This window comes from Pelmatolapia mariae, linkage group LG20 (genome assembly GCF_036321145.2).
Source record: "Pelmatolapia mariae isolate MD_Pm_ZW linkage group LG20, Pm_UMD_F_2, whole genome shotgun sequence".
NCBI classification, from domain to species: Eukaryota; Metazoa; Chordata; class Actinopteri; order Cichliformes; family Cichlidae; genus Pelmatolapia; species Pelmatolapia mariae.
This window is the reverse complement of record NC_086244.1, coordinates 29,858,502-29,874,063: the sequence shown is the minus strand read 5'-3', so window position 1 is coordinate 29,874,063 and position 15,562 is coordinate 29,858,502. Positions and strand designations below refer to the sequence as shown.

At 40.6% G+C, this 15,562-nt stretch overlaps 1 protein-coding gene across 7 annotated transcripts in view; it reads right to left on the bottom strand.

Annotated features, from left to right (window-relative positions):
- The window catches only part of LOC134619074 (TOX high mobility group box family member 2-like), an 84,343-nt gene that overhangs the window by 14,168 nt on the left and 54,613 nt on the right, over positions 1–15,562 (bottom strand). For all 7 annotated transcript variants that reach the window (XM_063464799.1, XM_063464800.1, XM_063464802.1 and 4 more), the window contains one exon: positions 9,889–10,152. In XM_063464799.1, the coding sequence (XP_063320869.1) occupies positions 9,889–10,152 (264 nt within the window). The remainder of the gene's footprint in view (positions 1–9,888; positions 10,153–15,562) is intronic.

Genomic DNA, 15,562 nt, shown 5'->3' with positions numbered 1-15,562 from the left:
ATCGAAAGCCGGTAGTGAAATAAGCTTTGGCCGAGGACTGTAAAAGCAGATTTAACAAGCCGACGTCTCAATAACAAATCATCTAACATTGTTTTCCCGATACAGATTAGCACCTTAATGTTATCTCCAGAATAAAGTACACTTTGAAAGAGGCAAGAAGTGCCGGCTGAAGCGAAACTGCGGATGTGGCTATTTACTGGAAATCTGAACGTAAACTGTTTCTTCACCTATCTGCATCACAAATTCCCACAATGGGAAGAAATGCGACATCCCTGATTTGCGCACTACTTTCTGTCGCATTTTAAAGGTTCTCCAACACTTACGCTCTACACTTCTCAATGATGATGCAGAATGATGACATATAAATGGCTGCAATCCCCAATTCACTTTTCATTGTACAATCAACTGCTGCGTTTTTGATACACAGGGAAGGAGCAAATGATGAAGCGATTGCAGATGCAATTTGCGTAAACTGTCTGTGACTGTTGTTCAAAGTGGTGATTGCAGAGTAATAGCAGATTAAACCCAACGGTTCGTTCTTCAACCTGCACTAACTATTTTTTTTTTTTTTTGATCACATGGGGGCAGCGGACACAAGCTGTAAACACAGCGAGTCTGAAGCAAAACGCTTTCCTCTTTCACACTTACAGGAAATGTGGCGCAGCAACATTTTTCATTACTGGTGTTGCTCTAATGTCCATCTGACGAATTTCAATCCAACATTTCCTTGTTTTCCTCTCAATTTGGCTCCTCACCAACTGCTATCTGGCTCTTTATTGGCTAACCTTGAATGCCTGGCTTTTGGTTTTGTGTAGGAAATGTGTGTTTATTTTTTTTTTTGATTGTTTGTTTTGGAAAACACCTGAAATATGATTCACAGACCTGATGGGAGTAGAATGTGTAGATAATTCTCATTGAGTTCATTACCATGACCGACCACTATTACACACAAGTGCTCGTAGGATCCACTGTTAATAACCACAGCCTTAAATTTAATAAACAATGAAGGAAATTCAATAATATATTTAGATTGCACTACAGTGGAATACATCTTTCAGCAAAACAAACACGGACCTCTTCACAGTAGCTCAGTGAAGAGCTGCACAGCTTAGTGTGGCGGTTGCAGACACTTAAGCCTTTCTGGGTTAATAAATAGATAAATAGTCACAGTTAAAGCACCAGCAGTGAGAATAATACGATTTCAAGATGCTATATATAATTTCTTTTCCTGTAATCTTCACCACAAGCTGGAACTCAGGGCAATAAGACAAAAATGAGCTCTTATAGGTGCTGTAGAAGTACAAAAATCTATTGTGCCAAACATCTGTAACAGCAATTGTGTAAAACGTACGTTTTTGTTAAGTCTTTGTTAAGTTTCTGTAATTTTGCTGTTTTTTTACATTTTATAACATGCTCTTAGTCATTATTTAGATATCATTTTCAGCTAGCATTTGAAAGTGCACCTGCACATGATGCAGTCAGGCCTGTTGTCTCAGAAATTGCTGGCAGGCAACATGAGAATGTAAACACATCTGAACGCGTCAGTCCTCTTTAAATTAAAAGTGACTGTAAATACCAGGACTGGCATCCAAAATTCCAGATGATCGTTAAACATTTTTTTTCCACACAGGTTGAATGATACACAACATGTCATAGTCAACTTTGGATACAGGTTAACACAAATTCCTCTTATCTTACGCTACCAAACGCTGTGTTAGCCTGGTTTCTCTGTATTCCCCACATCCAGCTCAGGATGAAGACTTGATAGGTTAAAATATGTCTTAAAATATATGCAGTGCCCTCCTCATCTGGAAGCAATTACAGCTCCATGTCAGACTGCCCATCTGTAAGCAATAAGCAGGACTGCATGTCAAAGCCGCTGCAAAGATCTCTGAGTGGAACCAGGCACTCGTCCAGAGAGCAGCACTCATCAAATAAAAAATACAGCCTGGCCTAAACAATAATGAACCGGAAGTGCACATTCGTGATCTTGATCTAGGAGACATGAAAGGATGTTAGCAGAATCGTATAGACCTGATATATAGATATATACATATATCTATATATACATAAAGAAGCCATTATGGAATTTGTATCCAGTTTTGGTACCATTCCATTACAAATACACAGGGTCATTATGATGGAGTATTTCTACAGTTTTGGGCTGCAATGTGGATTTGATTTCAACTAACATTCCTATTGCTGATACTTTAAATCCAAAGCCATTGCTGAACTAAGCTGCATGATTTATCTGACTCGGGAGAATGACTGACAGCTCTGAGGAGCTCCTCCCTACAAGCTCTGCCTAACAGCACTGGACCTACTTAATCAGCCTAAATTGCAAAGTCGAGGCCCTTGTATTTGGTAATGTGGTGAAAACAGTGGCAAGTGAGAGCTAATTAGATTAACGGTAGTTTAACGAGCTGTTGGAGGGGCCCCCGCAGATTGGATTTTAATAAATAGTGGCAAAAGCATCTGCTATGCACTTCCTGGCTCTGCTGGCATCCTAATTGGCCCCAGTGGGTTGCTGTATCTCAGCGCTACACAGTGCAATTTAAGAGGAGAAAAAGGCAAAAGAAAAAAAAGCTTATCTTCTGTCCAGGTAAGTCTGGGGAACGAAATAAAAAATATATCTGTATGATTGCGTGGCTTCACAAGCGAGCTTTATCAGTGTTAATACAATGCTAATGCAGTTACTCGACTTTTATCACCACATCCACAAAATGTCAAAGCAGGAAGAGAGTGTATCTGCAAGTCCAAATAGAGCAGATTTGAACATATTCATCTTTTCCTATTGTTTGTTTTCGAGATGATATGTTCCCATGATGAGGTCTTTGTAGAGGCAACAGCACAGAAAGGAAAAAACAATTAATCAAACATGAATGAGCGACCGTAGCAGGGTTATTTCCATAGCAACAGCCTGAGGGGACAACTTGAACCCTTTAATGTGAGCTGGTGATGTCTCTTTGTAAACATCTGCGCAGCGGGGGGAGAAAGCCAATGAGAGAGCCTGGCAACAGAGGCATCACAGGGCAGCAACCTCTTGGTATCAATCGAAGTTTCCATTATCTAGAGCTGAAAGGACCGAAAAGTGCTCTAAAACATTGCATTTGGAAGCATTTGGAGTTGATAAGTGTCTTTGTACTTGTGCTGTTAAATGCACGAAAACACCTAGGTGTTTTTTTCAGAAAAGCGTCTGGCTGATTAAAAGAAAATATCTTATGCAAATGACAAGAAAAGAGTGATGTTACAAGGAATGAGTTAATTCTTGTAGACATAATTCACCTGGTTTAGCTGCTTGAAGAATCACTTGGATGGTTATCAAAGCCATTTATACAAACAGACTTTCTCAAAGTTGTGCCTCTTACACCAGCTAGAAATCACAGTCATAATCTCTCTCATAATCTCTCTTTGCACCCTGTAAGTGGTGGCCTCCAGCTGTGACCAACAACAGGCACCATACAAGTGCACAAACAGCTTTTATCAAGGGTTTGCTTTTTGTTGGCCGCAAAGGCACCAGACTAATTGTCATTTCACAATTCCCATTTAGAGCAGTGGGGAATTATCAAAGCAATCTGCCTTCTTTGTCCACTGGTGGAATTAAAATGCACGAACGCAGTCTTTGAATTTACAAAAGTAACAAGACTAACAAGAGTAATGCATGAAATGGAAAGAAAAAGAGAGCCTCGTGTTCTGAAAGTAACTTGATTGCAGTCTAAAAATGACTTGAGGACCATAAGTATACAGTAGCAGAATAGTAATTCAGTCAACCACAAAGCTCTCAGCTTGTAAAGGGGTACGTGAACAGCCTATAGTTTTCAGCGGTTTATGCTTAAGTCAACAATCCTTCAACAAATCTTCAATCAGTTCTCAGTCAAATGCACAGAAGCAAAAATCTCACGTTTTCAGAAGCAGCATAGTCAGAAACAGTCTTTAAAAGCTCTAGAAAAAGATATGAATAAGGAGTTTTTTCCACTCTCTCAGGGCTCAAACAACTCATCAGAGACCGGGCTAAATGCGGAGCACGACAGCACGACTGCTGGCAGCGGCAGGTATCCGTAACCTTCTTACAAACACTCTCGTCCCAGACCTCATTGGTTCCCTGGGCGAGAGTAATGGCTTCTTTGCGCTGGGCTGCGCAGTGCTATTGTAGAATCACAGAGCGGTTAATTGAAACAAATGACTCTAATAATGGGACATTATCCCCACAGGCTGGCTTTGCGGTGGGCCTAATTAGCGTCGCGGTGGTGGCGAGGACGAGTCACCACACTGATCCCCTCATAGGAAGGCCCTCTTTTAAGTGGCCAGCATGGGATTCTCTGACTTGTAACATGTAAGGGCGCCAGGCGGTAAACATAAACATGTTTAGTCAACCCTCGGGTCGCCCGAGGGCCCACTGTGCCAGGTGCAGCTTTTTCCCCGCGCTCTGCTAACTCTACATTCCTGACTGAGCGAGCTCGAAAGGTTTATGATCATTTTAATTTATTTTATGATGATTAAACCCCCCAAAACAAAGACTTTTCTCTCTTTATGATACATATCTAAATAAATATATCACTTTTTTTATCTTATGACTGGTTCGGTGTCCGAATAATACATTGAACCTATTCGATTCCCAAGCACAACAGGTGAAAATCAACACAATCTCACATTTGCAGCATTTTTGCGTGATAACTGATTATGATTTCAAAATTGCTCCACTTAATAATTTGTTGATTACGCTCCCCGATTACTCAACAAATCATTTTAGCAATTATTATGATTATTTACAATTTTTCACACTGTCGCATGGCACCGCGCTCGCCTTCGGATTGCCAACGGCCTGTAACTAATGTGACAACACGGGACACTGTTTCCCAGACGTATTTTCATCACCGCTGAAATCTGTTTTTGCCATTACTAATTGTTTACTCTTGTACACGATGATCCTAGAAAGTCAGATATAATGCAGTGTTCAAATCTCTGTGACCAAGCTGTTTTAAATATTCATTAGTTGTAACAGTTGCCTAAGGTTATTTGAATTAGCGGCATGAATATTCATGAGCCCCAATGAATGTGCATTTGTTTTTAAAGCTCAATCCGTTAATGCCCGTCTTCATTACTCCATTTTGAACCCTGCATAATGAGCAGCGCAAAACAAAGCTTTACTTTTTTAAAAAGCCCGATTCTATTTTGAAGCCTACTTGTCTCGGTTTAAACGAAACGGGAATGCCCCACCAATTATCTTGCCGTCATTTCTTTTGACAGCTACAAGACACATTGTTCACCCCTGTTGTGGAGTGTAGCACTGAAGGGCATCTGTCTTTTTTTTTCCTTTCTTTTTTCCTCTCTCATTTTTTTTTTTTTTTGTGAAATAGAAAGCCGCAACAGAAAATATTTCTACTGTTCCAAAAGTGATTTATCTGGGAACGTCACCAAGATGTCATATCTATTCCAGTGAAAGGCAGCAGAGCAAGCGGGTCATATGAGATATGTCTTAAAAAACCTACGGTGGAAAAAAAAGATGGCTGTTTCAATTTAAAAGGAAAAAAAATCCAGCTTCACTGAACATGTCATGTCAAACCCAACTCCAAATATTGAGAAAATATTTTAGATAAATCTACTTAAATAACAGACAAAGGAAAGACTGACACGTTGCCCTTCACCCTAAGTACTCAACAAACAGATTCTACTATGAACACTTTCTGTAAACTCAGCATCTCTGAATATCCTAAATATCTCAAACATGACCGTGTGCACTATAGTTTAACTCACTTTGATCTCTTCATAGCTCGATCGGTTCATCTTATATCCATGCACTCTCGATAACCACAGCTGTCAATATGGTTTTTATGTCACTGCCCTAAAACAGTTGTGGCCTTTTCCGTAGCCATCCTTGTCGCAAATGCCAAGCGGTGCAAGTAAATTTCTTTCTCCAGATTAAACAAAATCAAATTAAGCCAAGCCAACCTAACCTTGCAGCTTTCTCTTCTACTTTTTCTGGAGACAAAGGCAAACAAAGACACACGCACATATATCTATATATACACGCACATGGTCAACACACACATACATACCGAGCACCCACATGCTGCACAAATAGTAGCAGGGTGCAAACACGATCTACTTATGATGTGAAGATACCTTCAACTGCACTAAAGTAAGACCTTTTATTGGATGCACTGCATCTTTAAATTAATGCTTATGTTCCTTCAAGATTGCTAAATATGAAAGTGAATGCTGAGCTTGCTGTAGTTTTCTATGCACAAGCCACCAAAAACGAACCGACCGACCAACCAAAACAACTCCGACTGACAACTTGTCCGTGATATCAACATCAACCTGTCAGCAGAGGGTTAAAACTGGCTTGTTAGTCACACATCGCTGTGCCAGAGATATTAAACTAGAACCACATATTTATCAAAGCTCTACACAATTCCTGGCTGGAGTCATGTGGCTGGATGTGTGTAAGAAACTTGTGAAATTGGCCACTGTTTTTTTTTTTTTTTTTTTGGTGGCAGGGGTTTTCCTGGTCTGTAACTGGCCTCATTACACTGGTAATGAGACAGGGCCTCATGCTCTGTTTGAATATTTAAACACAGTGGCCCCCCCTCAAGGCTCCACGTTGGGGCCGCTGTACAAACTCCTCCTCGACCTCTCATTACCGCCTCCCAGCGAGGGTCCCTCTTGCTTTTATTTTTTTATATTTTTTTCAAAGAGACTGACCTTGCCTGCAACCCCCCCGCCTCCCCAGCCCCTCCTTCTCCCCGGCGCCACTGTGCCATCAGCCAGACCTGAATGATCAGGGCGCTTGTTGAACACGAGACCCCTGGGTGCCACCTCTCCACCAAGTGCCGGGATGGCAGAAATGCTGGCAGCTGAGGATGAGACAGGGATTCTCCCTCAGCAATGAGCATTCGCACGACAGCATGTTACATTTCACAGTATCCAGTCATCCAAGACTTGGCTCGGTTCAGAGAAGCTGACAGACTAGGTCAGCGGTGTGAGGAGGAGTTTTGAGAATGTAGGAGCTTCGCTGATAGACAGCTCTGTCTTTTATAACAGCAGTGTTGATGCTGCTTCTTGTTGGAGTTCCTGTAAAAGGTGTAATTTTAAGTCTAAGAAATGGGTCAAAACTGGCAGTTGAGAACTGCTATGATGAACAACACGCAACCGCAGCAAAAAGGATCAACTTCTGGATCTCAACTAAGTGCTGGATTTGACAGATGAAAATAAAAATGGAAAAAAAACCCAAACAAAACAAAAACATACATCAGTGTGTCACATGCACAAGCTCTGAAATCTGAAACATTCAATGCATCTATTTGACAGATTTTTTTTTTTGTTCCCTACATCCAGTACGCATCTCTTTGATTCACCAGCTACTGTAATAGTTCAGCTGCCTGTGGAATCACAATTAGATGGAAAAAAGAAATTTGTCTGACTAAAGGAAAAAAAAAAACAGGGCTTTTGAAGAGAAATTACTTCCGCGCGGTCAAAAAGCTCAAGATTATTAATACAGACTACAGCTACAAGGACAAACGGATGCAAAATTACTGTATGTGCCCATGCAGCACTGTGATGGTCAATCCACCGCTCTCAATCCTGTAATGATTTAACTCTGTTTGCTGTAGGATCGATGTGAGCTGAAAAAGAGAATCCCAAAGCAGCGAGAAGTTTACAGAGCTTTAGCCTTAGGCTAAATGTTGTACAAAAAACAGCAACAACATCCCTCGAGATGAAGCGTATCTGTTGCTCCAGCTGAGCTTGTACTTGTAGGAGGTTTTAAATGTGCAGTGAAGGATAGCTGTTACTGAAGAGAAGCGTATCCTTAAGGTAATGCTGTCGACTTTTTATTTGCTTCGGCGGCGGTGGTGAAAGAAGGCTGTTGAATGATTAGCGTTTTGGTTTTTCCCAGTTATCTCCTTCAATTTTGTGAGTTTATTGTAAGGCTTTTGTCAATACAATACAACAAAGGTAAAGGCTTGTCTCTTCATTGCTGCCCCTGGTTACACCGAGAGCTTATTTCTATCCACCCTTATTATTCTTTAAGCATGCAGCAGACATAAATTCAATCTTCCTTATTATACCTTTATCAGTATGAAATTAAGGTTAATTGACTTTGCTGGGGAAACATCAAATGAAACATCCCTAATGGAAGCAAAATGAAAATAACGTCATCTCCAATTGCGTTAAAATATTTCTCATATACAGCCTACTTTCCTATTCCTCAGCCTCAGAAATAAGCTCCTCTTGTCCCAGGAGATAATAAATGAATTGAATCCCCCCCCTTCCCATTCCAACCCCACCACCACCCCTCCTCCTTCTTCCTTATCGGTCATCTATTTTTCCAGAGTAAGCTATTACTTGCTGGGGTTGCTAGGCAACAAGAAATATTAATAGCAGCTATTATTAGCCAGCCTCTGCTAGAGTAGTACTAAAATGTGGAAGTGGGAAACATGAATGTGTTACATAAATCTCTGGACCTTTCACAGTGTGTGCAAGTCTCTGTTTGTGCGGTGATTTATTACAATGACGGTTCATTTATGAGAAAAGGGGGTGTGAAATAAGAAAATGGAACATTACCCTGAAGGGCTATTTGAAAATAAATAATTGCAAAGGTGAAACAAAAGCTGTTTAAGAGGCAGGTACTCCCTCTTTGTTTGCTTCGAAATTGTTGCCGGCCCAAAAAAAACGGGGGGTGGAGGCTTTATCGAACATACATGTGCACGGACATAACATAAACTTTAAACGTGCTGTGCACACGCATTAGACGCAGGGTATGCGCTCTCATGTTAAAAGCTTAATCAACACTTTGTTTCGAGCGTTCACTCGCGCTAAAAAGCAGACAGACGTTCGAGCCAGCGGCATCGTCCTCCTGCACCCGAGCACATTCAGCAAAGTAGCCAGTGGATTGTGACCTAATCCTGAAGACTGGCTTTAATGGAGGCCTTAGCTACCACCCACGGAAAAAAATAAGAGTCTGCATCTTATGCGGTTTGATTCTGAAAATCACATAAGACCTGATTAACGGGGGATAAATGCCACGGATGTTCACATTAAAGCATAAATATTCATGACGGAGGCCACGGAGAAAAAAAAAGTAATATTTATGTCAGATGAAAGTATATAACGCTGAATAATTCACCACGCGCGCCATCTATAATTCATTTGATTCGATCCTATGATTAAAGCATTTGAATGTGTTCGCCGGGGGTGTTTACATGTTCAGTCTGAAGCATGTTTAACACGGGAGAAAGTCCCTTTAACTGAGGGGAAGAATGGAGGTCCTCGGCGTCCTTTTGAAATAAAAAAGTAGCTGACAAGGGATCTCCTCCCTCCTCCCCCTTCTCCCCCACCTACTCATCCTTACCCCTCTCCTTTTTGGATTTGCTGATTGTAACGAAAGAAAACGCGCAACAATGAGTTCCTCCATCCCTTCTTGGCTCGTTTTCCAGGCAATGAAATCTTTGACTTGCGCAGCTGTGCAGATATTAAAGAAGTTTTGCTGCAGTGGTCTCGGTGTTAAGGAAGCAGCAGCTCTCTGTATTTATGCTTAGACTTTGGCCTTGCTCAGACTTCAGCGCTGCTTCCTTGGCCTCGAACCAAGTTAATTATGACTCTAATAGAAGAATGCTTTCCCATTACGAAAAAACATGATCAGCACGCAGAAGAGTTGGTTATTTTGTGGCCTTACAGTTTATATAAGTTTATGTTGTTCGATGCAGCACATAAGATCTTAAAAGGACTAGAACATGTAAAACCTTCAGACGAAATGCTCTCCATGCTGACTTGCTGGATACCTTCCAATCCTCCGACCACAAAGACTAATAGCCTGGCACAGCGCTTGACTTGCATGAGCAGAAAGGGCCATGGCTAAAAAGGTGGACAAAAAAAAAATGTACTCACCGAGTGCATAGGCCCAGACAGGAGGTGAGTTTCCTGACCCAGCATGTTGGACATCATGAGCGCGGGCAGCTCGGGGTAGGAGTAGGTGTTGAGCAAGCCATTGTGTGGCAGGGAGTGAAAGGGGTAACCTGATTCGTGCTCCATGAGGTGGAGCAAAGAAGGGTCGGCGTGGTTCGGCGGTGTGATGGGGGGGATCTCGTAGTCTTCATCCCCAGCTCCTCCTCCTCCGCCACCACTGCCACCTCTGCCCTGACTGGAGTAGCTCTGAAAAAGCAGAAGAAAAGCAATCTGTTTTTTAGAAGAGCATGAAGAGGAAAGGGCAAGACGGGATCGTTTACTTATTTTGGGAACAAAGTCGCAATAAGACTTTAGTTTTTTTCCCCTAGCACACAGTCTATCAACAAACACAAAGAAAAATGCAAGGACAGGTCTGGTCTATGGGCGATCCTTCCGCCCCGGAGCACTTACGTACCTGCATGTCAAAGCAGTGTCATAGTTAGTTACAATATCAATAAAACCCTTTCAGTGCTATTAGAAAGCATTTGAATGGCAAAACAAACTTGAGTAATCATCCGGGGAAGGAAACAGCTAACAAAAGACGCTCCTGAGTAAATAAAAAGCTTCATAATTAGCTTTTAAATGCACCTGCTGATTTCTGTTGTTTCCATGTTGTTTGTGCAGACACTTCCAGACACCGCTGAACTGCGGCAGTCGATTCAGTGTGTTTTGCTGAAAATAAAATTAATTAGAAATGCAAATTTTTGTCGCACTTGCAAAAGTTAAAGAAATCATTCAACGCAAATGTACGCCGCAAATTAATTAGAGTTAGACAACAGATGTTGCACAGAATAATTCAGAAATCCTGACAGCTTTGAAGAAACAAACTGTCAGCCTGCACGCCTTTAAGATACAGTTAATCAAATTCATTACGTTGAAAAACGCCACTGACAGACAGTCACTTAGAGGCTATTTTATAAGCTTGTAATTATAATGCCAATCATATTTTTAGAAATGGAAGGGAAACTGGACTAGTCAAACCTCAGAGTCATTGTGAAATGTATGCAGAATATACCAAATGACCCCAGCAGTTAAAACAGCACAGATTTTACGCCACTAATAAGGTGATACATGAGAAATGTCTTTTCCAGGGCCTATCTTGACATAATATTGTGCTGAGAAATATGGTTTTGTGCTCTCAAAAAGCATACAGAGGGTATTCACCAGGGAGTGAAAAGCAATTTTGTCAGAGGCAATCTGATGCCAACTCCCCTTTATAATGACTGAAGAAAAGTAATCATCACAAATAATATTCCACTGTCAGCCATTCAAGAGCTTTTTAATAGAATTTTTATTATTCATGTCTCGTGGTACACATCAACTAGTCCGTTCTGCAACATTTCAGAAATCAATTCAATATCATCTTCGTGTAGGCTGTCATCTCGCCTGCCAGTGCAGCAATTCATCTTGCAAACAAATACTTTTAGCAAACAAATGGCAAGAAATGTTGAGGAACAGCTACAATGTCCCCACTAGCAGAACTGGTGCTTGAAGATAGGATAAAAGTCTCATAATGTGAACTATCATTAGGGAGAAAATAATAATAATAAAAGGGAGTATGTTTACCATCAGGGGATGATGTGCTATTTTCTCTTTTTCACAACACTCGCTCGCATTGTTTGGCGCTTGCTTAGAAATATTATCGCTGACAATTTCTTTTCCCATGATAAAAGTTGTGCAAATGTCTGTTCCTTGTCTAACATTTATTATTGTTGTCATTTTTTATTACGGTTAACAGACAAATGCTGCCGATTAAATTGACTAAGAATACAAACAAAACTCACTTGACTACACACTGATCAGCGACAGCATTAAAGCTACAGACAGGTAAAGTGAATGACACTGACCGTCTTGTTTCAATGCAATGCTCTGCTAAGAAACCTTGGGTCTTGGCATTCATGTGGATGTTACTGTGACATTTATCACCCACTTTGACGATTAAAAAAAAACACACCTAAGCTCAGCACCCCAGGGTAAAAGCCCTCCCTGCACAACAATCCCCAAAGTGTTGATCCAGCCTGCTCAGGACCCAACATTGTGAGGATATGTGCAAACAAGCCCGATTCATGAGACCCCACTGAGTCACAGCTGTTTCTGTTATTGTGCTAACCTTTATTTCACTGAAATTTCCGGATCTTTCTTAAAAAAATAGTTCCTGATTAATTAAAAATTGGAGAGTGTGGAGCATAAACTTTTCTTTTTTTGGCTTTTGAAGTATAGCGTTCAAGAAGAACTTTGAGAACAACAGGACTGCATCAAGAGATCAAACAGCAGTTTTTAGTGGAAGAGCTGAACCCTTTGGTGGTCTATCAGGCCAAGGGCATGACCGAGAGCGTTCTCGTTGGTTTTCTGGTTTTCAACATTCATGAAGCTGAGCAGTGCGAATTCAACTCCCAGGGTCAGACTGCCAGTGTAGCCCTCACTTCTAAAATGACTCTAGCACCTTCCACTAGAGCCTAAAGCATATGGAATTTTTAATACGGATACCGATATTTCGTGATTTAAAAAGTTGATATTCTGATACATCAGCCGATAATTTTTTCTTTCTGATACACGAAACACAAACAGATTTCCCTAATATTTATTACGCATAGTTATTTATTTACTTGTTTATGCTCTGGCCAACTCTACTCGGGCAGCTGTATATACAGTAGTCTACAAGTTGGAAGATTGGTGGATCGATTCCTCAACTCCTCTGGTTCGCAGGCCGAAGTATCCTTGAGCAAGATACCGAATCCCAAGTTACTCCTTATGTATCCATCGGAGTGTGTGAAAATGTTAGAAAGATATTAGGCATAGATAAAAGCGCTGTGTGGATGAATATGTGACTGGAACACTGACACTTGCAGTAGAAAGACATTATATAAGTACCTCTACATGCAATGGTTTGTCCGACCATAACATGGTTGAAGGGTGTTTCTCCTGTGTCTTCATTATAATGTTTAATTTTTCATTTAACAGCTGTTATAAATACAATAATCTGCAAAATAGCTAATAGCAGCACACGAACAAATCAGTTGGCCTCCATTTTGTACTCCATATAGGATAATAATGTTGTGACTTATGGGTACATATACAGCACGATGGCAATGGTCTGAGCATCCAAGCACAAAACTAAGTCTGGAGAGGTCACTAGAGAACAGGTTCTGACATGATGTGACATCTAAGAAAGAGCAGCATGGTGTTGTGGTCATTACCGTTGTTGCCTCACAGAAAGAAAGTCCTGGGTTCAAATCCAGGAGGCCTTTCTCTTTGGAGTTTGTAAGTTTCCACTAAGCTTGGATTCTCTCCAGGTGGTTTTCATGCACAGTCCAAAAACATGGGTTTGGTTGATCAGTGATTCTAAATTGTCCATGGGTATTAATGGCCGTCTACCTTTGTGTCTAAACCCTGTGACAGACTGTCCAGGGTGTATGAGAGTTGAGACTGGCACCAGCCCCACCTACGACCCTGAGCTGGGTAAGCAGAAGAAAATGGGTGGATGAACACCAAAGTAAGTATGCATGTCTTTCATCCTGTTTTCCTTCTCTCACCCCAACCGGTTGCAGCAGATGGGCGCCCCTCCCTGAGCCTGGTTCTGCCGGAGGTTTCTTCCTGTTAAAAGGGAGTTTTTCCTTCCCACTGTCGCCAAAGTGCTTGCTCACAGGGGGTCATATGATTGTTGGGTTTTTCTCTGTACCTATGAAGCGCCTTGAGGCGACTTTTGTTGTGATTTGGCGCTATATAAATAAAATTGAATTGAATTGAAAAGTACCAGTAGCTACATTCTAATGCAAAAAGTGCAAAAACCAAACAAAGTGTCATTAACGCGCTTACTGTTGTTATTGTCCAGCCCTGCCAATGTATCATTAAAGTCTCAATCTTCATGTAAGGATGGAATTTGAGGCTTGTTTGGTATTAATGAGTAGCTATCATCCTCAAGCCCCCCCAAAAGGTACATAAGAGGCATAGAGGTTAAACTATCGCCAATTAATTAACTTTTAGAAAGAAATTCAATTTACTTTACCTCATCAGTAACAAAAATATCTACTGTATGATTGTTCATATCAGGATGAGTAATGTGCCAGACACCATACTGATACTGAATAGCCAAAATGATGCTGAATAGTTAATACTGCTACTATACGATCTCTAAAACTGTGATCAGAGGTTTAGGGGATTTAAACAACTCAGGATTGGTACAATTTTACAGTGAAAAACACATCTTGCATTTGGGACATTTCTTCTTCGTAAGAAGAAACATTGCTGTTGTCATATATACTGTACGCCTGTACCAAGATTTGAATTCTGTCAAGGCTATTTTATGACTGTGCTTTCCATTGCTTTTTAAATGTTTTTTTTTCTTTACAGCTTCTTATGATGCCCTTGGAGATAAGACACAGGACAAGGACATCACAAGTTTAACATTTTCCAACATGGATAAATAATTCATAAATATACTGTCTTTCAGGACAAGGAGAGGAGTGGATAAAAGAGAGACAGGTCAAAAAGAACCACCAAATGTTGATTCAGCCATCTCTCTCTCTAACCTTCACCCTCCTCTGTAGAGGTGAAATTTCAGCAAATCCGTCATTTTTGAAGACAAGGACATTACTTTGGATTCTATTGGTTCTTTTCTAATCTATCTTTATTCTTTGAGTTAAACATGATGGTACCAAATCTCTTTTGTACATCACTTGTGACTTGACATCAAAACACCTATTTTTCACATTCTATAACTAAGTTCACAGATGCGACTTGTGGCTCTGAAGTACCTATCATCATGCTTAAACCACTCCTTGTTTTTTTTGGAAAACAACTAGAATTACTGCCTTGTGGTTGTATGCCTTCTCCAACCAGTTGAGTTGCAGTTTCCATTCATGTCGGTCCAGACTCTTATAACATATGTAGTGAACAGAGGCAGAATGAAACAATAATTCAAGCCAGCCATTTGACTCTATCCGTGGCCACTCTGTTCACACAAACCACCAGACCGCTAATGTTGGAGGTTAAACCTATCTGTTGATGTAACGGGTACCGGACTAGTTATAAATCTGGCCTCTACATTCATCTGGGAGGAAACTTATTCAGAATACAAAATGCAAAAAACTCAGAGTGAGCCTAACTGATGGTAGGTTTTATGGTCTGACTTCGAAAAGGTTTGCTATGGTTATGGGCACACCCACAGAAACTCACTAGGAATACAGCAGTCGTCCAGCACACACTCATAAACAGGGTGCGATTTCCCTTACTAAAATAATTCAGGAACCAGAATGGTCCTCTACATTCTGAAGCCTGTTAGAGTGTTTATTATTGCTCTCAGTGTAACATTAACATAACAATGTTGTAATGTAGTTTTTAAAAAATTAAATTCATTTGCACAGCATCCTCAGTCTCACATTTTCTTCCTTAGACATATGTGATCCAATTAAACATAACAATACAGTTTAGCCAGTATTAAATCTTTCTTCTACTTCTCTTTTTCTGGACACTTGCTGCTTAAATTCAATATTTAATACAAGATAATATGAAACATTTCTATTTTTAATAGGAAAAAAATGTTGCCAGTTGCAAATATTAAATAAATATTCCGCTATGGTAGATTCATACATATCAGCGTTAGAAAATAATGTGCTTT